The following is a 25106-nucleotide window of genomic DNA, read 5'->3' as shown; positions in this document are numbered from 1 at the left end:
CCTTGATGGAAGAAGTAGGCCGACTAATATACTTATTTAATTAAAAAAAACTAACTTAAGTTTTTTATTTTGTATGATGAATATAGATTGTATGGCAAAATCATTGATGCATAAACATGTGTTAGCAGCATGTTAATCCATATTGGTTTTATTTCACTCATTTCAGCGTCTAATTTTAAAAAAACAAACAAAAAAACAATTGTACTTGATGAATATTACACTTTCACTCAACATACTTAAAAACATGTCCGATGAACAAAACAGGAAAGAAGAAAAACTTGTGATCAAGGTGGAGATAATTTGAAGTACTTAATAATGATGTTGGGTTGTTGAATCTGTTTAACTACATCATATTTTATTTGTTAAAAAAGATTAATTGTAAAAAATTACAGTAGCCTCCTCAAGGTAGTGGAGTAGAGATCTAAAGAAGCATAACATGTAAACAATAAAGTAAAGTAGCTAAAATTCATACTAATGTATGGAGCTTGAGTGCTGTGAAAACCTTTTGTGAATTAATGCAGAAAATTGTGTGACAGCTTTGTCAATAAAGGCCAATTTGTTTATATTTTTCTCACCTTATAAAACAGTGATGGAAACTAAAGTGCTGTCTCTAATTTTTTCCGTTAGAGGTGTTGTATCAAAATGTCTATTCGGCACACCGAGGCTGTAAACATGTGGCTTCCAGGCGGGCAAAACCAGTTTGTGTGGCAACATTAAATCATTTTCACTGCATTAAAAGGTCAGTAATAATCTGTGATGACAGAGCAGGATATAAAAACCACTCCAAAGGACGATTATGCATCTCTGTCAACTCTTCTGGTTCCAGTATGCCTCTGGGGAATAATTTATATATTTTTTAATATAATTCTGAGACAGTTTTGGCCAAATGTTTTGGTCTATCATCACTCTGATCTCTAAATGTTTGGATCAGACCAGACAGATTTAAATGTGTGATACTGTGTCTCACCTGCAGCCCGAGGATTGTTGGCATCAGTATGAAACAGTCTTGTCTGGCCTTTTTGTTTGTACTTAAAACACAGACAAATTAAGGGGATGGGGGGCATGGGGAATTACCTGTTGAACACTAGGGGGCGACACAGGTCAAATAATGGGGATGTCTTACATGACAGTGCAGCTGAGTCAGACCCCTAGCGGCCCCTCCTGGGTCAACACAGGTAGTGCATCAATGTGTCCAGAACCACTTGTTCTTTAAAGGCCTCTTGTCTCTGTCTCACTGCAGGCTACTAAGTTCTCCACTTCTGTCTTCTTCAGTGAATCAGATAACTGAACGTCAGATACAATTACATTAATGTTGTCTCTTTCCTGTAGATGTTTTATGTCGGTGTGCCGTGATTGAACATTTGGCATTTATGGCTCTTCCACAGAAACATCACCATCGCCACTATCACTATCATCTTCATCATCAATGCCATTGTGATCATCTCATTATCATGTTCAGCATTAAAAGAATATAAATACTGATGCATGGATGTGTAGGCAGCAAGTTACGGTTGTAGCTGGTTTTAACTTCTTTATTTTCAGTTTGCTGGTTTGTGCCTGGAGCCTCCCAGTTCAGAGGACGGGGCGTCGAAGGGATCACAAGCTGAAGCTGCTGATGTGAAAGAAGACCGTGGTACTTTTGTAGTATGTACGGTGGCCCCGAAGTCCAAAACACAACATTTCACAAAAAAAAGAACATTTCACAATAAAAAAAATGAAAAAACACAGACATTACATCTTCCTCGTGGCATTAAAATGCACCACAACTGTTGTAACATTAAAATGAGACATTTATTTTTTGGGGAAACTTTAAACTCACTCTGGCTTTATATATATATATATATATATATATATATATATATATAAATATATATATATATATATATATATAAATATATATATATATATATATATATATATATATATATATATATAGTGAAATGTTGTGATTTCAGTTTTGTTGGTTATTTGATTTTCTTTAGTGATATGTTGTTGTTGTTTTTACCTGCATTAAAGGGCCACTGTGTAGTTTTGGGGAAGAAATTCTGACCCATTTACAACATTAATGAGTTAATAAATAAGGATGAATAAACAAGCTGTTCTCAGAGGTAAATAAGGTCTCAGAACACGGTTTGAAGATAGAAAGGTGGCAGGGTCCGCCACATATAAACAAAGTAAAACAGTATGAAATTGTGTTGTCCTTTAAAGTCAGTTTGTTTATTCAGTCATGAAAGCAAACAGTAGTTATTTAGTTTATTTAGGCATAATAATGATAAGTCAATGAAGATATTTCTGATTACAATTTCTTCTCCAAAACTACAGAGTGCACCTTTAATTTGTTTTCTGAAATATATATATATGTATATATGTATATATATATATATGTATATATATATATATATATATATATATATATATATATATATATATATATATATATATATATTTTTTAAGTTTTTGCTCTTAAATGGAGACCCAAAGTGTTCAATGTAAAAAAAAAATGAAATATGAGATATGATACAGTCAAAATAAGTAATATAACTATGAAATCATGAAATAATCCTCACTGGTTTTAACTATGTATAAGATTGGATTGATTGACGTTTAATCCTGCTGCTTTTCACAATAAAAGCATGTATTGCCAGTCATTTTTATTTCATTTCAGCAGTTACGATTTCATTTATCTACAGTATATATCCACCTACACACACACACAAAAGGTAGAACAAGTGTACATGTACGAGACAGATATTAATAAATTTATGTCCAACAGAAACAACAAGTAGCCTCCATCTGTCCACTGAGCAGACAAACATCCAACAGCGGTCTAACCCCTCCAGCAGCAGATACAACGTGTACATGCACAGCTAAAGGTAACAGATGAATGAGCAGAAGTCTTCCTGCTCCGGATAAAAACAAAAACATGTCATTGAACGGAATTCGCTCACAGCCCTGACAGCAGCAGTCTCCTCCCCCTCAAGTGGATGTGAAGAAGAGCTCTCTCCGGTCTGTGTGACATACAGGAAGAAGTTGACTAACTCTTTCAAACATTGCGTTTTCTTTAAAAAGAAAGAAAGAAAAAAAAGCTTCACCACTTTTTCTGTTTTTTGCACTTTTCGCTTTTCTCCTCAATCGACTGGCTGAAATGTAGAGCTGGAAGAAATGAAGGTGGATCCGAGGACTGCTGCTGCTGCTGCTGCTACACCGGAGGAGCTGTAACGTGGGGGGATCACTTCAGTCCGGAGAGAAGACGCCTGCCAACACTTTTATAAATGGGAAACAAAGCCTACAACGAGCACTGAGTGAGAAAAATGTCAGAGCACAGATCCAGTTTTCTTCACATTGGAGACATTGTGTCTCTGTACGCGGAAGGCTCGGTGAATGGCTTCATCAGTACTTTGGGGTATGTTCCTCCTCCTGCCTCTCACTTTCTGCTCACTGACCTCTCCATATGGATTAATCCTCATTATCTTGACTGCTTTCACTTCACATCTCGCAGCACTTCTTCACCTTCTCCTTCTCCCACTCCTCTTTTAATCTTAAATGCGTTTGTTCACTTGTACTATAAAAAGTGCCCGAGTGTGAAAGTGTTGCGACTTGTGGCCAAGGCCTGTCAGCGCGCAAAACGCTGCCTTCTCAGGAAACTCTACGCAAATGTAACAGGAATGCAAAGCAGCGTGTTACTCCAGGTAGACAAGTGGTGGTGCTCTCAAGGTTTTTTTTTCCTCTCTGTGGTCCCCCAAAGTAGGGTTTGGGGACCCGAGGGGGGACAGAGGAGGTGTCAGTGGGGGACCTTTAGAGATTTAAAATCAATTTTTATTTATATAGCCCAAAATTACAATCACATTGCCTCATAGGGCTTTACAAACTGCTCAGTGAACAGCATCCTCTGTCCTTAGACCCTCGATTTGAGTGAAAACTGAGAAAAAAAACCTTTTAACTGGGAAAAAAAGATGGAAGAGCCACAGAGGAGGGATCACAGTTTACAAATTGCATCGACAGAATATCTGATACAAATTATAGTATATGTAAAGTGTGTGGATCCAGGAGACGACCGAGCTACACGACCCCCTCTCCACCGTGCTGACCTGGAAGAGGGCAAGGCCACGCAAGATAATTATCAGTAAAACAGAAAAGATCAGAGTGAAGAGGCGTCAGGTTTGACAGAAAATACAGATATAAGGAGATGAGTAAAACGGAGGAGAGCAATGATCCAGCGTGACGATCCAGATCCGTCAATATGTGAGGCAGCAGGGGCCAGGAGAGGTTGATGTTACCAGGGGCCCGAGGGCCATCAGAAGGGAAGCCTGAATGAAAAGAGGAGGAGGAGGAGGAGGAGGAGAAAGCTACAGAGAGTGAGAGAGCGACACAGCTCGTGGGAACCGAAAACAAAAACGAAAAGTTAGAGACATGCGATGTTAATCAGAATAAACACATCTAACATCTAACACTGTAGGTGAGATACTCGTCGAGACTGAGACCGACCCACAGAGGTAACAGAGGAGGATCACTGTTTTATATTCATTCATAGTGAACACAAGGAGTTGTCATCTATTTCCATGCTGCTCACTAACTCCTCACACACAGCATAAAGTCACACAGTTATGTAAATAGTCAAAGTCAATATTTAGAGTCCACAGACCGTAAAGAAATCTGCATCTTCTTATGTTATAATCCTATCAGCATATATACACAGTGCAGTGACTAAGTCCTGTACTTTAGCTGCTACTGGCTGCTAACTGGGCTGAATTGTTTAGACGTGTACTCGGAAAAATGTTACTCGGTCTTCACCGTAACTTTATATCATGATGTGTTTATTTTCTTTCTAGTGTCCGTCACTTCGGAGGAATAATACACTTGACACGAATAAAATGCACGGCTCCTACACATAGTATCATTCGCTTAAAGGTGCATTATGTAAGATTTTGCAAATACAAATTCATACTCCAAACAAACGGGGCAGCATGTCACCAGAGTAACTGCAGCTAACTGTAGCTGCTGTTAGCATCATGCTGATGAAGGGTCTCAGTCATCCGGGTCATCTGAGCGGTCACAAGAGAAGTACAATGACAGGACAGAAGAAATAACAAGCAAAATGTATATTGAATTTGCCAGTTTTAGTAGGCTTTGCATTTTTCTGATAAGATACTTTTCAGTCGATTACAATCAAGTGAGTCGATCAGTGAAGTTTGGCAGGATGGCTAATTAACATATTCAACTTATGATGAGGGTTTTCAAGCAGGCTGCCAAACTTAGAAGGATCACGACCGTTAATACTCTGACATGTGATGTGAGTTTTTATTTTCCGTCAAGTTACTCATCCAGTCAGTCAGTTGTCAGTCTGACCTCATATGTTCAGCTGTGTGTAGGTGTGATTTTGAAACTTCTTTTCATAGTGTCGGTCTCCACACAGCAGTGCAGCAAAAATAAATACCACAAACAGTTATTGTTTGACCGTTGTTCCTCCTGAGCTGAAAAATGTCAGTGCGAGGGTGAAATGCCTCGGTGGTTCCTGGTGCACTCTGGCCTCTGAGCCTGCAGAACAAGCGTGGAAAGATCGACCGGCTCTGAGGAATGAGTCTGCCCCACCCACCTCCTCTCCCTTTCCCTCACCCCTCCGTTTCTCAGTCTTGACTCTTCTGCCGTAAATTCCTCTCGAACAGAAACAGAAACTTCAGCACAGCTGGCTTATTGGTGCCTCCCTCTTCAGTAACTTATGCTGTGGAGTTGGTACACTGAATCATGTGTGCAACAATGCTCCCTGCCTCGCTATCTGCCTCACTCTTTTCATGAAAAACTCCCCGACTGTAAAAGCCTGTGCCAAAGTAAATGTAAGCAGCAGCAGCACACGGTCTGTAAATGTCAAAATGCAAGAGCAGGCGATTGTTTGCAGCTCCTGTTGTTGCGAAGCAAAGCAGGGAAACTCTTATCAGCGATTCAATAACTTATGTAGTTTGACAGGAGCGCTGAGTGTTTTTATCAAGGGCTGTGCTGTGCCAGAGAGCTCACCAAGGCCCAGAAAGCAAAAAAAAAACCCTGCAAAGAGCCACAGCCCCTGTGAGCACAATGTAACCTCGGCTGCACAAGGCTGCTCATGCCTGTGTTTGCTTAGGATAACATTAAATCTGCAAGTTCCTCACACACCTTACATTGCAAACACTCGAAAGCCAAATGACCTTTGAGTTCCTTGTGATTTCTGGCTGATCAGATCCATTGTTGACCTTGATGTCTTGGATCTCCTGCCACGTTTTGAATCATCGGAGGTTCATTTTGGTGCATTTTTTTGTGTTTCAGTCCACTTTATTGTGGCCCTGCAGTGCATGGATAAGATGAGAGATATATTATACATTGCAAATACTGACCTTTCCGTTTCTCATGAGGTCGTCTGGCTGATCAGATCCATTAGTGACCTTGATGTTTTGGATCTCCTGCCACATTTTTTAATCATCAGAAAGGCTCATTTTGCTATAATTTTCGTGTTAAGACAAAGATAATAATTTCGTTTCTATATGATTATGTTCCCATTGATTCATAGGTTCCATAAGTGTTGAAATAATGATAGGGTGCAGTTAATGAGAAAGTGTATGACTCATCCAGATTGCTCAGCTGCTTTATCAGCAGGTTGAAACCTGCAACGACACACATTAGTTGTAAAATCTTTCACCCACCAACGCTTTCCTTACGGATGTTGTCCTTCATTTTCAGTCACATCAGACCTGCTGCTCTGCATTACATACAGTATTATTTTTCTCTGTTGTTGTCTCACGTTGACCCCCACAAGCAATGGAGCTAAAATTAGCTCTCCCGTGTCTAGCCTGGTAGATTTATCATTGGTTCATGTTTAACTCGGTTACAGAGCAAACTCTTGCGCCGGCTGTGAGTGTCAGGCTCTGTCAAAGCCTCCCTGTTTGAACTAAAGCCCGGCTCTGTGCGGACTTAAGGTTACTTATTTATGAGCTGGAGGGACTTTTCCAGAGAGCCTTCCTGTTTTAGCCATTTAGCACTCGATTGTGCTTCCTGCCGGGCTCTATTGTCTCTCATTTAGATGTAACTGATACAGAGGCGCAGGAAATAATACACAGCCTGTGGATCGACGCTGATCAAGTGCCGTGGTATGAATAGGAAACAGCTCAGCTCACTTCTGCACGGCTGCCAGCTTTGTATGAATTGGAGGAATTGTGCAATGCATTATGTTTCTCCTCAGTGGACGGGATGAATGGATGGGCTTGTGCACCTCGGCCTCTGGCGCAAATAGGGTAAAGGGAACGGGATGACATGGAGTCTTTGATATAGAAACTCATAGCTGGTGTTATAGGATGTATTTTCAACAGGTTGAAGTTACAACATCTCTCTGGTTTAAAGCCGTGTGTGGCTGTCACATGAGAGGTCCCTCAAACACTGTGAGCACTGTGACCTTTGCCCTCACAGAACTGGTTGCGCACACATGAATTAAACCTTGCTCTCGACCTGAGTATACTTTTACATCAGACTATCTCACATTTGCTCTCTAAGATGTGGTCTGTTCATCTCGAGGCTTGACTTGACTTAACTAAACCGATTTCCTAAAGGAGGATTAGAGTTACTCCAGCAGTGTTAAATGAGGCAGGTGTAAGGTGTGATTAGTGGATTATTTGGTGTGTTAAAAACAACACCAATAAGTGGCAGCATCCAAACAAGGATTTAATAACAGGAAGAACAAATTACTTTTCTCGCATTTTGAAAACGAGTGAAATAAAGATGATTTCACTGCTGTAGCACACTTAAAACTGGTCATAAGTTAGACTCAGATGCAGTCTGAGTTCCCCATTGATCACTTTAACATTTTAGGCCCTTATGTTCGTATCCGCTCTTTTTTCCCAGCTTCATTGTCTTGCCTCCAGTTCCACCAAATAATGGGCTCTCTGCCATTACAGCTTTTATGTGCGCTGTCACCCTCAGTCCTCTCGGTGTTGACTGCTAACACAGGTGGCCGAAACGAAACTTGTTTAACATGGTTTTCTGAAAGCCACTTTTAAAACCAGGGTTAAATATTCTACTCCTGGTTTCATTTACACTGCGGGAAGTCATCCGACGACAAGAGAAACTTCATGTCATTAGATTTAACTCATCTTAACCCCACTGATATGTGATGTGACACATGCAAAGGTGTCATTAACGCAGGGGACGCTGGGAACATGTCTCCACCCCTTTTTGAAATGACTTATTTATTAATAGTTGAAAATGTGCTAAATACATGCTTGCACCAAGAAAGGATAACTCAGATGAAATGGATTTTGCTGCATATTGAAGTTTTATCCTGCTGTAATTATCTACTGTGATCTCATACGATCCCCCCATTAGACAGACTGATATATGTGAACATTTGTGTGAATTACTGGCCCTTAATTTAGAAATGACTGGCTCTTAAAAGTGCTTGAAAAGTCCTTTAAACAGATGTTATCTTCGCCCTCGTGTCCCCACAACAAAGTGACGTCCTTGGACAGATGAATGCATGTTTTTTTAACCGTGTTTCATGAATGTGGTAAATGAGGCTGTAATGAATCCTCATCCCACTTGTCACAGTGTTCACTTAATGCTCTTTTTTGCAACGTTAATTCCTGTCAGCCCCTGCGAATTAGTCTAGATGTCATCAGCTGCAGATCTTTAAGTAAGTGTCAGTCAAATGTGGGAATTTTCACTTAACTGTCAATAAAACATCCCTAGTAAGTAAAGTGATTAGATAAAAGGCTTGGATGTGGGGAAACAAGGCCGTTATTATTATTACAATGCCCTCTAATCAACCCTGCACAGAAACCACATGGTTTCCTCTGGTGGCAGCAGCCAACTGCTGCCTGTGCATGCTCTACTAACCTACAGCTCAATCCTCAGTGAACAGTTCGCTCTCAAAGCTTCCTTTAGCATTTTACACCATGTTGATATCTGGTTTTGCTTCTGTATGTACAATTAGACATATTTTCTTTGGCATCCATTTTTCACTTTGCACTCTGTGGAAGCCTCAGAAACATGGATGTCATTTTATCTACCTCGATTCAAACCACAAGACTGAGCAGACGTCCCCCCTGCTGGGCTTGAAAAGCGGAGATCAAAGCGGCATCAAATTCAATGAGCTCCATCCAGAAATGTTCAGAGGATCAGTCCAGATACTGGGAGAGCAGCGAGGAGATGGACATGATGGTGCACAGAGACGTCATTCTTTATTATATTGCCAGTGCAGCTTTACATCCTGCAGGAGGCCGCAGGCAATCAGCTGTAGAGCCGGTGTGGTTTTGAACCGTGTATTCTAATGATGGGTTGTAGTAGTGGTCCGAGACTGAGCGTTGTGTATTTGCATTTGACTGTGTTACCACAACTAGACCACAACGTACGCCATTCAAATCTAAAGGAGACGTATTATGCTCATTTTCAGGTTCCTCATGTTATTTTGGGTTACTCCTAGAATGTGTTTACATGCTTTAGTGCTAAAAAACATAAAAAAAACTGCTGACTTCTTCTATCCTGTCTTTGTTGGTGCGTTGCTGCATTTCTTGGCATGTTAAAACCACCTCTGAAATGGTGTGAAACCACCGGCTGCACTACGTATTACTGTGTTTCACACGAGACAAAACAGGGACCCATTCATATTAAACTTAAAGTGCTGCTAGAGGTTAAAACAAACTCGACCGGGTACCTTTAAAAATGTCCAACAACAATAATATCAGTGGGACAAAATATCCACACTGCAATAAGTTGTGTTGCTTCCTCTTGTGATTCTTGTGATTGAAGTTACCAGAGTCACAACTTTATGACTCCTTGTGGTGTAAACTTGTGTAAACTTGTGTGAACTTAATTTATTCAGATTATTAGTGGGGCAAAGTTGTTTCCTTCCTTTTAAATATTTTGACTCCAGAGCTGTTCTGCTTTCTGTCCGTTCAGCCTTTGGTCAGTTTATGGCTATTTTACATTGCAATGATTATTATTGTGGGAAGGAAATGATGTCAAATTATTTATACATTATCATTTTGTGCTCTTCTCTTCAGGCTTGTCGATGACAGGTGTGTGGTCCAGCCTGATGCTGGAGATCTGGCCAACCCTCCCAAAAAGTTCAGAGGTGAGTAGAAATATACTAGTTACACTGGTTCAAGGTTACACACACACACACAGATAGAAACACATACGCACTTGTCAAGGCAGACCTGATCCTTGCCGCTCAGTGTTGTGTAACACAACATTATGGTTTTAGAGAAGCTTTCATGTGTTTAAGTGACTCTGCAGGCCTCCGCTGGGTAAATAACCATTAACCTCAAAAAATGCAGTTCCACCACATTAAGACCCTTGGGTGGCACTAAACCTGACTCCCTGAGAGCGACTCCCGTGTGCCTGAATGCCTCTCTTCCTCTCCAGATTGCCTCTTCAAGGTGTGTCCCATGAACAGATACTCAGCCCAGAAGCAGTTCTGGAAGGCCAAACAAGGAAAACAAGGGAACAACAACACACAGGCAGACCTGTTTAAGAAGTTACAGGTAGAAACCTTTTGTCACAAACTGCTTCTCGATCTCCTTTTTCATTTGCATCCCAAAGCTTCAGTCAATCTCTGTTTCATTACTCAGCATGCAGCAGAGCTGGAGCAGAAGCAGAACGAGTCAGAGAACAAGAAGCTCCTCGGAGAAGTTGTCAAATACAGTAATGTCATCCAGGTACTTGTCCACCTCTTCTACAAACATCCGCGGCACCAGATTGTCTCGAGTCCAGAGCCTCGCTCTTGTTTTCTTGTTTACAAGGGTTACATTACAGTCATCAAACCCCTGACACCTCAGGCAATACTGTGAGAGCTCACAGTGGTCGAATTAGGTTTCTGTGAGACTTGTTTTCGGGAACTAAATCAGGAGAAGCAGTTACATATTCAACTGCTGTTGCGAAATGCGATCAAGGCAGTCTCCATTGTTCCATTACTTCAGCCTAATCAATAAGAAATGCATCAGGATTGACTTCAAACACTGGTATAATTCAGCCCGTGTTTGTTAAATGGAATCAGGAAATGTGTTGTGTGCTTCTACACACACCTCTTCAAATGAAGTCTAATTGAATTAAATAGTAAATCTCTGTTGAATCAACCAAGGAGTTACTGGAAGTGAAAACAGCTGCTTTTTTTGCCAAAATGTAGCTCTGCTATCACTCTTGTACAGTGGTGGAAGGTAACTATGTACATTGAGGTACTTCTACTTTACTTGAGTATACTGCTGTTCAGAGGGAAATATTGTACTTTTGAATCCACTACAATTATATGACAGCTTTAGTGACTAGTTCCTTTACACATTTAGATTTTAGCACACAAAACCTATGAAGGGCTTCAAAAATATGATGCTTTTCTTATAAATTGAACTACCCAACAGTATAAACAAGTACAGCTGAAATGATTAGTAGATGGACAGAAAATTAAACGGTAACACGCTTATTTCCAGGTCTTGGGGAGTACTGCTGCATATGTGAAAAAAGTGTTTTAAAGTATTTTGTGGCTCCAGAGGAAGCTGCATGTAATCTGATGAATTGCCTCCAGTGTCACTCAGTGGCTAAATTGCATTGTGGGTAATGAAGGCATCAGGGTTTGAAAAGGAAGAAGAATACGTGGAGTAAAAACGCGATGTGTCTGGTTCTGCTGTGTTGATTTTGAGTGCTTTTCAAAACCTGGCCCCTACGTTACCCACAATGCAACAGCCAATGACTTTCATCGCTGGAGGTAATTTGCCAGATCACATGCAGCTTCTCCTGGAATAATACATATTTTACCAGTGACAATTTAACTTGAAGTATTTCTACAGTGGTATAATACCTTGAACACTTCATCCACCGCTGCTCTTGAAGTATTTAAACACCTCGATTCTTCTCGCTCAGCTCCTGCACATTAAGAGTAATAAGTACCTGACGGTGAACAAACGTCTTCCCGCTCTGCTTGAGAAGAACGCCATGCGGGTTTCTTTGGACCCGGCCGGGAACGAGGGCTCCTGGTTCTACATTCAGCCCTTCTGGAAGCTCCGGAGCGAAGGAGATAATGTAGGTCCACCCTCCACACACATTTCTATAGACAGGCAGTAGTGTACAACAACTTGACTTCCCTCTCTGTTACAAGCAGATGTCGTTTGGTGTTTGAGCCGACTTTTTTCATCCTGTACACTGTCAGTTCATTGTTTGTCCTGTTCCAGTAACATTTCTGATTTTGTCCTTCCCCTTTGGCTTTAGCATCCTATGGTTAAAGGTATTGCTCTTGATGATTGTGCATGGTGTTTGTGCATTATTCAGTCAGACACAGAATATCATGTACAAAGCATGGATACACCGACCTTCCCCATTGCATGTAGGCTTTTAGGTTGAGCTTTAAAAGCATCCCCTAGGATGTGACTTTCTATCTACTGTATGTCACTGATACTGCTTCTTTTTATTTAAAATGTGTTTAAAGATCCCCTCCACTCAAAAAAACAAGTTGTTTCTTATGTTTATGTCCTCTAAAATGTCTGACCTTGATTTTACTGACTTGTATGTGTGCAACATTTATCACTTAATCTTCAAACGAAAGCCAATTGCTGTCTAATACACAACCGCTAATGCTGTGTCCACGAGTACCAGTAACAAGCTAACAAGCTAACAAACAACATCAAAGAATCAAAGATGCTAACATCACTTTCCATTCTGATTTGTCTGCATTTTGCTGATTCTGGTGCAGACTTCTCATTTGAGTCTGTGTCTGTCTGAGGCTCAAACATGTCACGTTATGGCCGAATCTCTCCGATGTTTCCTCTAACGTTAGCCATCTTGATCCGCTCTGATCTTTCACTGGTCAGTGGTTGGCCGGGCACGAAGACTGCGGTTGATAGATAAAAAGCGATGAGAGATGAGAGATGAGAAGGAAATATGAAAGGTTTTAAAGTATACATATAATACTAGTTTTCATATTCATAATTTTTAGTTTGGGTTACTACTAGAATAAGTTTATATGCGTTAGTGCACACACACACACACAAAAAAAATCAGTTTTCTCGTACTGTCCAGTGCTGCAGCTCTGTCTGAAGTGCTGTTGTAGCTCCTGTCTCTTTAAGGCCCAGTCCCCTGTGATTGGTCAGCTCAAACACGCCTGAAAACAACAGAGCAAGGGCCAAACTAGCTACTAGACATACATTTTGCAAATGTGTAACACAGTGACATAGTGTGATGTCACAAAGTCGCGGAATTAAAGGAGGGATTACTGACGAGGCGTTTCAGGAGCAGCAATTTCTGTGGGAGAGAGGAGCTTCTGTTGGCACAGACTGCAACCTTTTTAACTTTCAAGATCCTTTACGTGCACAAGAACCTGATATAAAACACTAAAGGAAAGGAAAAAATGAAAAAGCATAATATGTCTCCTTTAAATATACCTTTTAAATAGACAACAGCCTGACAAAATGTGTTTACGCTATCCTTGGTGCAGGTATGAAACTGAATAAAATTACAAGCATATTCTGTAAAACTGTGTAAATATGTTAAAAAATAAATGTACTATAAATAAATAAATAAATAAATGTTTTCTAAAATATCTTGGTGTAAATAATAAAAAACAATAAGTATACATGTCTGGAGGGGAACTTTAAATATTCCAACACAACATTGGAATATGTGTGACGATGAGCCACCCGTGTCTGAAGCCACGGTGTGCTTGTGTGTGCCTGGTAAACATGACATACACTTGACTGTGTAGAGGCTATTGTAACTTAGATTTAGGGAGTTAAGCGAGCATGTGTTGTGCAAGCAATGATGCAATAACAGGCTGTGTACTTTTCAATCACCATATCCTTGTATGCTGCATTCATGTGCACTCACCATGGTATGAATCAAGCTGTTCCTCATGTGAAGCTCAGCCTGTTGCTGTTACACAGAGCACCTTGTTTTTAAATAAGGATATGTTTGCAGACCTGAGACAAACCCCCTTGCATGGACACACTCTTACTTTCTGTTTGGTCCATTTGAACACTGCTGGAAGTTTACCTGCCTGCGTCTCCTGCTGTCATGTGACTGTCTTTAATTGGGTTTCAAGGTGGTGGTTGGAGACAAGGTGGTGCTGATGCCAGTGAACGCAGGGCAGCCTCTTCATGCCAGTAACATCGAGCTGCTGGACAACCCCGGCTGCAAAGAGGTGGGATGAGTTCATTTCCGTCAGTGCTGAAACATACAGCAAGAAGAAGCTGTAGCTTGCCTTCTAGCTGAATTAGTGCCTGTCACTTCAAGAACACGTCACTTAATTTCATGTTTCCCCTTAATCTCCACTTCGTGCCGCAGGTCAACGCTGTCAACTGCAACACGAGCTGGAAGATTGCCTTGTTCATGAAGTTTAGCGACTACAGGGAAGATGTGCTGAAGGGGGTGTGTTATCTTTTTTTCACCTCTTTTACATCTGTTTTCAGGTATCTGTTACAGAAATCTAAGTTTTTATGCATGTGTCCTCTGTCAGGGAGACGTGGTGCGGCTGTTTCACGCCGAGCAGGAGAAGTTTCTGACCGGTGACGAGTACAAGAAGCAGCAGCACGTCTTTCTCAGGACGACGCTTCGGCAGTCTGCCACATCCGCCACCAGCTCCAAGGCTCTCTGGGAGATCGAGGTAGAACAAACACAGGAATAAACAATATTGTTTTTTTAGAAAGAAGTCGCTTTCTGTGATGTTCTTGCAGAAAATCATTTGTCAAGCTCAGTTTAAATAAAAAATGAATATTTTTAAGCAGTTGAACTTACAGTTTTGTCATATTATAATAGTAAAGGACCATTTCTCACATATTTAGGCCTCTATTTCCTCTTTGATGACTATAATGTCTGCCTGCCTTTAGTTCTTTGTCATGCACTGTCTATTGTACTGTATCTTCCTCTTATCAGCTTTCATTAAATTGAAGTTCCTGTTGTTCCTCTGCTGTTTGTGCCAGAACGTACTTATGTTACTGTATCAGTTGTTGACATGTTGTCGTGTCAGTATGATGAACACAAGTTCCTGCTGAACTCTTCACTCAGGGTGACTCATTCAGACCCTGCAGTGACAGGCTAAACCGACGTTGGTGCACCCACATGCTGAAAGTGAAGTGACGTGTCCCTGTTAAGTTACACAGGAAGTGTAATAAGTTACTTTTTACTTGGCTTATTTTGGTGTCAGAAGTAATTAGTTGTTGTACTTGTGTTATTACTATAGATATCGTCTTTTCCATGATATAACTTATCCAGCGACAAGCTTCTGTACATGTTGCCCACTTAACGTCTCTCCACAACCATTTTTTGCTCGGAAATCCACTTTCTGTTGTTGAGCCAGAGTCCTTCCTGCCTCACTGGCAGTAAATGCCTCATTTCCAGCACCAGTATTTTTTCCACATTGCTGTGCTGCCGTATCAGATGAGTCAGAGTTAGGGTTAGGGAGTCAGGAATTTAACCTCCATGTTGTATTTATTTCGCAGTTGACTCGCACAAAGTTTGAAACAAACAAGAATGTTCTGCCATTTCATGACCTGACCTGCCACACATACACGTCATCGTAACACAGCCTCGGATAATAAAACTAACTGTTCCTGCAATGCAGTAATGCAGCATTGCATCATATAATGAGTGATTTGGAAATTGCAATCCCTGACACTGCTGTTACTGGTGAAAGTAAGACTGTTACAGTAACTAGTTACTGAGCAACACTGCCCATTTCATTTAGTTTGTGAATTATTGTCATTTAGAATAACAAGAAATGATCCAAAAAAACAGTCCTGTCCCACACGGAGCTGTTTTGTCTGCTACACAGGCACTTTATTATGATTACATTATTTTGATCCATTTATTTGTATTTTTTTGATCTTATTTTTTCATTTTCTCTTTTATTCTGCACTTTTTAAAAACTGTTTTAGGTTTGAATCGACTCGTTCTTAACTTTTGTGTTCTCTGTACAGCACCCTGAATATTTATGTATAAAATGTTTTATTTATGAAAAAAACTTCCTTGAATTACCTTGACAAACCCAGACACCACTGTGCCACCCATACAGATGTAAAATGAAAACTATGAATAATGTTTTAAAAGTTGCTCTGCGATGTATCGGAGCAGTTGAAGTCGAGCACCGACTGACACTAAACCAAACACCTGCAGGAGACAGAAAACGTCATAAATGGTGGACAGAAACCGATGTTTGTAGACGTATAATGCTCCTTATTTGGTGTCTTTGTGTCAGGTTGTGCACTACGACCCCTGCAGAGGCGGAGCTGGCCAGTGGAACAGTCTCTTTCGCTTCAAACACCTGGCGACCGGGAATTACCTCGCAGCGGAGGTGAGTTTGTCACACGCTTCGGTTGTCATCGTTTGACTTTGTCGCAGCTTATGATTGTAATTAACTCTGCAGTATGTTTAGAAAGTAGCTTGATCATTTTGTCTGAGTCACTGATGCACAGTTGAAGGGGAGTTTATGGGGATGTGCTGTAGGTGGCAGTATTCCCATTGATATGGCCACTATCGCCCATCTTTGGCTGCTGAACAGTTTGGATCTGGGTGATGAGGGATGATAATGACAGGATTATGAGCAGAGCTTTTCGAGATTTCTTGAGGTCACTGACTGCTCATTTTCCCCGCAGGTGAACCCTGAATTCAAAGACAGCACGGTGGAGCCTAAAGGAGAGGTGAGTCGGTCAAACAAGCTGCAAAAATCACTGCACCTCGCCTCTGATTGGCTACCACTAACATAATTTTCACATTTATGATTCAGGACAAGCAAAGGTAATGCAAATAGTTTGTAATGTTACACAATAGATGAGTCACAGTGCGCTCGAACTGAAGATGCAAGTATGTTTTCATAGAGGGAACAATTATCTCAGCTGGTTATTCGTTGTCTGTCCAACTTCAGGCCCTTCTTCTGTCTCCTCATCCTTTGGTTATGCAATATCACCAGTTCTCTCACACTCGCAAAGTACTTGTGCACGCACTCACGCACGCACAAACTCTGAATCTATATCTAGACATTTCGTTCAGCTCTCAGCTACCTTGCGCATTTGTATTCTGGCAATGCACAGGAACACGCACACAAACACAGACACGCACACACACACACACACACACACAGACACTCTCAGCCTCACACTCTCTCATGCACATGCTGAATTTCAGACACACAGGGGGCTCCTTACATAACGTCTGGGTGTGGGGGTGCCCTGCGAGAGGGGATGGAGGGGAGGCAGACGTGCTGTCTGCTCTGCTCCACTCGCCTGTGCTAAGCTGGTGGGGTGAGTCACCAGCAGAGGAGGAGGAGGGGAGGGGAGGAGTGGGAGGATGGAGAAGCTGAGGCGTGGAGGCAGCTCTGGGGAGCTTCCCATTGACATGCAGAGAACAGTGGGAGAAATTAACCCTCGCCATTATCTGCTGCATCTGCACAGCGTAGAGACTGTAGCAGCCTACGTACTGCAGTGTCTAACACAGCACACAGAGAAGTCATGGCTCTCTGGCTACATTTCTGCGTAATTTGATACCTCATTAGTGTAAGGCGCTGTGACAGTATAGTTTGGCTCACATCCGTCTGTCGTCAATTATAGATTTTATCAACAGTTGGGCTATCAGTTTTTTCTGCGAGTATGTGTGGAAAGTCAAGGCAACCAGACTCAAAACATGTCTCTGCTTTTACTTTTTGGTCACATGGACTCACTGACACTCGACATCACTTTCACTGTTCACTTTAATGAGGCCGTATTTTAAGATTATAGCCAGATATGAGTGATGTGACTGATAAGTTCATGGCCTAAGGCAGACGAAAAAGAGTCACACAGGTCTTTTTTTTCCGTGCACATGTAGTTCGACTGTTTGAGTGATTAGGCAGGAGTTTGTGGTCAATAACTTTTGTGCTATTTCTGTTTCGGGTAATTGTAAATTGCAAGTCAGCACTCTCTGACGAAATGGACAAGCCCTCAAGTCCACAGTGACGATGGCTGCCAACCAGAAATGCAGATTTGAACTCGTCCAACACTCGCCTGTTTTGACACCCTCGACTAACACCTCTTCTGTAAGATGAAGAAGGTGTTCAGTAGTCAGTGATGATGATGTTACCGCTGGTGTGGACAACTTTATGGTGGTTGTAAACATCAACTTCTGCAGAGAAGGGGTCTGTATGGTCCTAAATTAACTGATTTGTGGACAGAAAAATAATCAATCACGTTATCATAACACTTGTGTTACAGTATCCTGTGTATCTATATGTATAATCTTAAGTCATACACCAAATATGCGCTGGCTGTTGCCTCCTTTATCTGTATTTTAGTATTAGAAGCTGACTGACTTTGAATTGTGCACTCATTACTGTATTGCTTCTTTTATTGAAGCACACAAGAGTTTAAATCAACTGAGAGAAGGAGTTTAACGCTCTTCAACCACCTCACATGGAGCTGAAAGCCTGTCCGTTGCTCTCAGAGCAGGGGCGTTCCAGTATGAGGAAAAACTTCAGGATCACATTTCGACGCCACGTGCATCTTCATCAGAATCCATGAAGACACACATGGTGTTGAAACATAAGTCACTGAACGTTTGAGCTGAAAAGTTTGTTGTCTTGATCCTTGTGCTCCAGTTTACTTTGGACTCGGTTCCTGAAGTTTTTCCCTGATTTTTAGATTTACGATGACATTTGGCAAAGAAAAGCGGCAAATCAGAATCATGAATGTTTGACATTTTTACTTAAAAATGGCTTAAATGATTGATCAGCTATTTAAAAAAGTCGTAGATTGATTTTCTGTTTGATCCACCATCAATTAATCTTACTGACAGCTTGAGTTTTTTAATGGTTAGTCAACAAAATAACAGTTTACAGAATAATCAGTAACCACATTAATGATTAGATGCGGCCCACACAGGCTCCAAGTAAGGTTCATTGACTTGTAACAGCGTAAACACACTCGTGCATCTTTCTGTTACATATTTAGATATATAGACTGACCATACAAAGGGACATGCAGTGTGTGTTTAAAGATTGTTGGTACAGTAAAAAAAAATCCACTGTGTGAGTATTGATAAAAGACTTAACTGTCTGCGCCTTACAAGCTTTAAGACTGCTGACACTAACTTCTCCTTCCTGTGTGTGTGTGTGTGTGTGTGTGTGTGTGTGTGTGTGTGTGTGTGTGTGTTTGTGTGTGTGCATGCGCTGCAGAACGAGACAGACATTGTGTTCTCCAAGAGGAAACATCAGGCAGCAGAGAAGATTGCTTTCACCCTGGTTTCTGTTCCCCATGGGAATGACATCGCCTCTCTGTTTGAGCTGGATGCCACCACTCTGCAGCGGGCCGACTGTCTCGTGCCCAGGTCAGACACTCACACGAGGGGGGGCAGCAGTAACAAGGGCGAGTAACATCTGCTGTAGTTTTTATCCACGGGGGGGCATTTTTCAACCAGAGTTCACAGCACAGAGCACAGCGGTTCTTGTCAGGAAATCTGCCATTAGGGTGAGATAATATCACTTAGTCTGACACCAAACCATCTGCTGCTGCGCGTTTTCTTCAAGAAAGTGTCGTTTTCTTGTCAGAAATAAAAACTACTGGAAGCAGCTGACACTGGTTACTGGATAATTTCACAAACAAGTGGAACTGTGTTAGAAGATAAGGTGTGTCATTCAATTAGCACATAACATTAAACTATACTACATACTAAACTATACTATACTAAACCCAAAGAGCACTCAAGGTTTATGGGGAATATCAAATGTTTTGCAGGTATCTTCTGGTCATAAACCAAAGTGTTGGACAAATTAAAGAAAAATTCATGTCATGGTGGTGCTGGATGAAAAATCACCAAAGTTCATCCTCAGGAGGACACGACTGTCTTCACCAAACTTCATGTTTTATGTTTATCCTGTGGGGTCCATCAATGTCACCCAATAGTTGCTAAGATATACTTTACAAAAGTGCGACATTGTCATCCCTCAAACTGTACCGCTAGCTATTATTATGAACTGAACATAATGCAGAGTATAGATGCACAGGGCCCCAGAAAAAACACCATATACTGTATACAGTGCACATGCTCCATAGTCTTCTGTAAATAACTTTTCCCATCCTTCCTCAGAAACTCCTACGTGAGACTTCGGCACCTGTGCACCAACACCTGGGTGACGAGCACCAACGTCCCCATCGACGCAGAGGAGGAGCGCCCGGTTATGCTCAAGGTCTCCAAACACACCCATCCACACCCACGCAGACACACAAGTAAAACAAACATGGATGCATTGTTTCAACATTTCTCTTGGCTCTCACAATAGATCGGCACCTGCCCCACTAAAGAGGACAAAGAGGCTTTCGCCATCGTATCTGTTCCCCTGTCGGAGGTCAGAGACTTGGACTTTGCCAACGATGCCAGCAAGGTCCTGGAGTCCACTGTGAGGAAGCTTCAGTACGGCAACATCGCTCAGAACGAGAGGAGGTACTGACACGTGAAGAGACAGGTGACACGAGATGGTGTGCACGTTTTTATGATTTGATTTAATTTTATCGCCTTGATTATATTTTCAGGTTTGTGACTAAGCTCCTGGAGGACCTGGTGTTCTTTGTGTGCGTGGTACCGAACAACGGCCAGGATGTTCTGTCCGTCGTCACCTCTACACCCAACAGAGAGAGGCAGAAACTCATGAGGGAACAAAATATCCTCGCCCAGGTTGGCACGAGTACACAACCACATACAATGAGCACAAATTCAGAAGTGTATTTATCAAAGTATTTTCCTGCTCGGGCCCTTTTCTTTATCATCGTATGCTGGTGTCCGTCCCTTCAGATCTTTGGCATCCTGAAGGCTCCGTTCACGGATCAGGGCGATGGTCCGATGCTCAAGTTGGAGGATTTGGGGGACCAGCGCTACGCTCACTTCAAGTACATGTTGAGACTCTGCTACAGGGTGCTACGCCACTCCCAGCAGGACTATCGCAAGAACCAGGCATGTTTTCCTCCTTCTGCACAAGTCTAACATTGAGTATTGAGTTCATCCACATGCTCGTTATCACAGGGATGTGGGGTAGCTGAAGGACAGAGGATGGATCTTTTTTTTTTTTTAATGACATGTTTCATGACAGATTTTTATGAGGTAGGTTTCATCTTTACTTAGACTGTCTGAGATATTTCCAAGATAGAGGCGATGTGAATGTTTTTTTAAGATGAGATTCAGGCTTTTTTTTTCTGGGACATTATCAGTCTGACCACAGCTGCTGTGATGATGCCCTCAATCAAGAAAACAAAGGAGCGCTCAAACAGTCTTTTGAATCGATTATTGGATGAACATGAATAATTCATGGCAAGTTTATTAATGAAAGTGAGCTGATCTGATTTTTTAATCAGGAAAAGGAAGTTTTATTTTTGGAGGAATTAAATGCTCCCCTTCTAAGTTCATTACACTGAAGTCTTCCCTGCTCAGGTACGACCAGCTGGTGCTGCTTGCTAACTTAAGCTAGATAACTAATTATCTACTTATTTCTGCTTTCGCTGCTGTCGTCCAGCATTTTAGCAGTGTGGTTTTATAACAAGAATAAAACTAGAAGTTAAACAGCTGTACCACGCTGAGGTTAATTTCCTACTTTTATTCTCGTTCCGCTCACCAAATTACTTCATCACAGCAACCGGCCTTTTTTAAAGACATTTCTACATGTCACAGAGGAAAAGCACAGATGTTAATGATAAGAGGAATCACCACCATCACTGTTATGGCTTGCAGGGAACCTTGAATAGCACAAAGCCATCGTTAATGTTATTAGTATCTCCTGTGCTTCTCTACTATAACAAATCAAAATGCCTGCTGTGAATGTGCCTCAGATGTAGCTGTAGCTCAGGCGGTAGGGCGGGTCGTCTAGTAATCGGAAGGTCGTTGGTTCGAATCCCCGGCTGGAAGTGTCCTTGAGCAAGATACTGAGCCCCAAATTACTCCTGATGAGCAGTTGGCACCTGGCATGTCAGCCTCTGCCATTGGTGTATGAATGGGTGAAGGTCACAAGTGTTGTAAAGCGCTTTGAGCGGTCAGTAGACTGTAAAAGCGCTATAGAAATGCAGCCCATTTACTTGCTTTAACTATTTTTTTCAAGAAAATACCAAACTTTTGCTAGTAACACCTTTGAAAATGTGAAGACTTGCTCGTGTTTCTCAATTTTATTTCATTAAAAATTCAATATTTTAGTTTATTCTGTGCTCGTCAAGCAGAGTAAGCCTCCCCCTGATGAAAACAGTCATCAGTTGCAGCCCTTGTCTCAGCACATGTAGGTCGTGTTGAGCTGCTCAGTGGCTAACAGGCTGCGGGTGTGATGGTCAGCTGTCAGGTGTAGCTGTGGGTCACTTCAAGCCGTTTATTTAAAAACTTATCTCCAAGAAGTTCTCCCTGGATTATGGTTAAATAAATACATTGGATGCAGTGATTCAGCACATTTTTACTCGTCAGACTTTTCTTCTTCGCAAGTTTTTACAACCCAATGTTTTTTTGTGCCACGCAGGAATATATAGCCAAGAAGTTCTCAATCATGCAGTCTCAGATTGGGTATGAGATCCTGGCCGAGGACACAATCACTGCCCTGCTGCACAACAACCGCAAGCTGCTGGAGAAACACATCACAGCCAGAGAGATCGAGACCTTCGTCAACCTGCTGAGGCGCAACAGGGAGCCCAGGTCGGAAATGTACACCTCCCACAGATGACATGACCTAAAGAAACAATTTAATAATAGAAAAAATATGAAGGAAGAGTCTGACAGAGTGGATACAACTTTATTATTCTATAGACATGAGACACTATGACAGAAACACAGTATAATGCCCCTCGCGCAATAGAAATACATTTCTCATAGATGTAGATCTAATATATTAACATTCAAGGTTTGTTTCATAACTTGTGTCTGTTAAACTGTATAAATTGAAACAGGCTCATGTTATTGTCTTCTTCATAAATATTTAAATATATATTTAATAATGCACTCGCTGTTAATAATTGAATACAGTATATCAAAATCACGTTTCCCAAAAATATTATCTAGTAATATACGCATAACATATATTTTAAGTTACTGGATTTTTAAATACATATCAGGAACACGCTCGGACTCCCATGTGTACAATCAGTCCCGTGTGTGTTCCTATGCTGGATCTTTTGTGTGGAAAACATTTGTTTAATGTGTTGATTCATGTCTGTTTTTACTCTCCCAGATTCCTGGATTATCTCTCTGATCTGTGTGTGTCCAACAAGACTGCCATCCCCGTCACGCAGGAGCTTATCTGTAAATTCATGCTGAACCCCACCAACGCAGATATCCTCATCCAGACCAAGTGAGTCACACCCTGTGGTATCTATATTTAAAACATCCAAGTTGATCCTGTCGTATTCTAGTCGTTCATCTTCAAACATGTATAAACACGCGCATGCGGTACTCTCTGCAGTTTCCTCTCTTGTGAAACAGCTCGACGTCAGACTGTAATATGTGCAATTTGTCTAGGAACTGCTTTATGTCATACTTTCTCCCTCACAGGTTAATCCCTAACACGGAGACCACCCTGGAGTCGTCCCTGCTGCAGGAGGAGGCCGAGGAGGAGGAGGTTTGGCTCTACTGGATCGACAGCCACAAGGAGCCTCACGGCAAATCCATTCGCCACCTGGCCCAGGATGCTAAGGGCAACCACAAGATGGATGTAGACATCATCACCTATTACAGGTGACGGTGGTGCCCCATGTGCTACACCTCCCCAGTAACACACAAGCAAGAAAGTATATACCTTTTTCCCTTTTCTCCCCTTCACATGATGTACTCCCCCTCGCCTCCTCTGTAGGTACCAGCTCAACCTGTTTGCTAAAATGTGTCTGGACCGTCAGTACCTGGCCATCAACCAGATCACCTGCCAGCTGCCCGTGGATCTGATCCTGCGCTGCATGTTCGACGACTGCCTGCCCTACAACCTTCGAGCCTCCTTCTGCCGCCTCATGCTGCACATGCACGTGGACCGTGACCCACAGGAGGCCGTGGTGCCCGTTCGCTACGCCCGCCTCTGGACCGAGATCCCCTCCAAGATCACCATCCATGAGTAGGCGTCTGTCTGTGTGATTATGTGTGTTACGTGCAGGCTGTGATTGTGATTGAGGTCGTGCTTCTCCACAGGTTCGAATATGAGTCCACTGACACCTCCAGAGAGGAGATGAAGAGGAAGTTTGCTCCCACCATGGAGTTTGTGGAAGAATACCTCAGAGATGTGGTCAGCCAGCCTTACCCATTTGGGGATAAAGACAAGAATGAACTCACGCTAGAGGTAAACTAAAATCAACATTTTTCATTTTTATTTTCTCACGTCGGCTCTTCGAGTGACATGCTTGTTTTACTTCTCTCTTCCAGGTGGTGAATCTGGCTCGTAACCTGGTTTACTTTGGCTTCTACAGCTTTAGCGAGCTGCTGCGTCTCACACGCACTCTGCTGGCTATCCTGGATATTGTCCAGCACCCACTCACCTTCATGAACAAGCTCAACAAGAGCCCAGAGGCTGGTCAGTGCTGCTACACAGTCACAAGTGCATCATTTCATTGCATTGCTCATCACAGATCTACTTCAAATGGAAGATACAAAGTTTTAAGCTAATGAGGCAGGAGGAGGCTAATCTATAATTTGGGTAACAACATAAAAAAGCTAATAGAAAAGGATGAATGATTCAAATTAGAGACAGACAAGAGCTCAGCGTCAGGAGTCCTCAGCTTTCTAGATGCAGTATATGGATGCGGCAGTTCATAAATGTATGCAGGAGCAACGCTACACCCAAAAGCTTTGGGATTTAGACTCTCGCCTGTGAAAGTAGCACCCAATAGACAGAGGTAGAAAGGAACTGGCGTGATAGTTTGCAGATCTTGGTAGAAGAAGCCTGAGTGTCAGTGGAACCAAAATAACATGTCGATACGAGGTTAAAGATGACTTTCTTCAGATCAGAGAACGAAAAAGACAGATCTTGCTCTTGGAAATGATTCAGGAGACTGTAACTGGATTGAAAAACTCTTTTGGAGATGTTTAACATTGCTGAGAGAGGTTCCTGGGTCATCCATTTGATGTCCTCAGGGGATTTTTTTTTTTAGCTTTTATGATACACATCATCAAACTTTCACTTTCAAAGGCTGAAATATATCAAGTGT

The 25106-nt window shown here is 41.8% G+C and overlaps 1 protein-coding gene across 2 annotated transcripts in view; it reads left to right on the top strand.

Annotated features, from left to right (window-relative positions):
* Positions 1–3016: 3016 nt before the first annotated feature.
* Positions 3017–25106, top strand: part of itpr2 (inositol 1,4,5-trisphosphate receptor, type 2) — a 67081-nt gene continuing 44991 nt past the window's right edge. For both annotated transcript variants that reach the window (XM_073471464.1, XM_073471463.1), the window contains exons 1-21: positions 3017–3403; positions 10017–10087; positions 10381–10499; positions 10587–10673; positions 11869–12027; positions 14039–14137; positions 14281–14364; positions 14453–14599; positions 16190–16285; positions 16587–16631; positions 19136–19287; positions 20047–20146; positions 20240–20400; positions 20490–20631; positions 20749–20907; positions 22445–22617; positions 23150–23269; positions 23470–23652; positions 23768–24019; positions 24094–24241; positions 24325–24472. In XM_073471464.1, coding sequence (XP_073327565.1) covers positions 3312–3403; positions 10017–10087; positions 10381–10499; positions 10587–10673; positions 11869–12027; positions 14039–14137; positions 14281–14364; positions 14453–14599; positions 16190–16285; positions 16587–16631; positions 19136–19287; positions 20047–20146; positions 20240–20400; positions 20490–20631; positions 20749–20907; positions 22445–22617; positions 23150–23269; positions 23470–23652; positions 23768–24019; positions 24094–24241; positions 24325–24472 — 2737 coding nt within the window. In that variant the 5' untranslated portion in view covers positions 3017–3311. The remainder of the gene's footprint in view (positions 3404–10016; positions 10088–10380; positions 10500–10586; positions 10674–11868; positions 12028–14038; positions 14138–14280; positions 14365–14452; positions 14600–16189; positions 16286–16586; positions 16632–19135; positions 19288–20046; positions 20147–20239; positions 20401–20489; positions 20632–20748; positions 20908–22444; positions 22618–23149; positions 23270–23469; positions 23653–23767; positions 24020–24093; positions 24242–24324; positions 24473–25106) is intronic.

Source organism: Pagrus major, chromosome 8 (genome assembly GCF_040436345.1).
Source record: "Pagrus major chromosome 8, Pma_NU_1.0".
NCBI lineage: Eukaryota > Metazoa > Chordata > Actinopteri > Spariformes > Sparidae > Pagrus > Pagrus major.
Note: the sequence above shows the minus strand (reverse complement) of the source record. Positions and strands in the feature narration are given on the sequence as shown.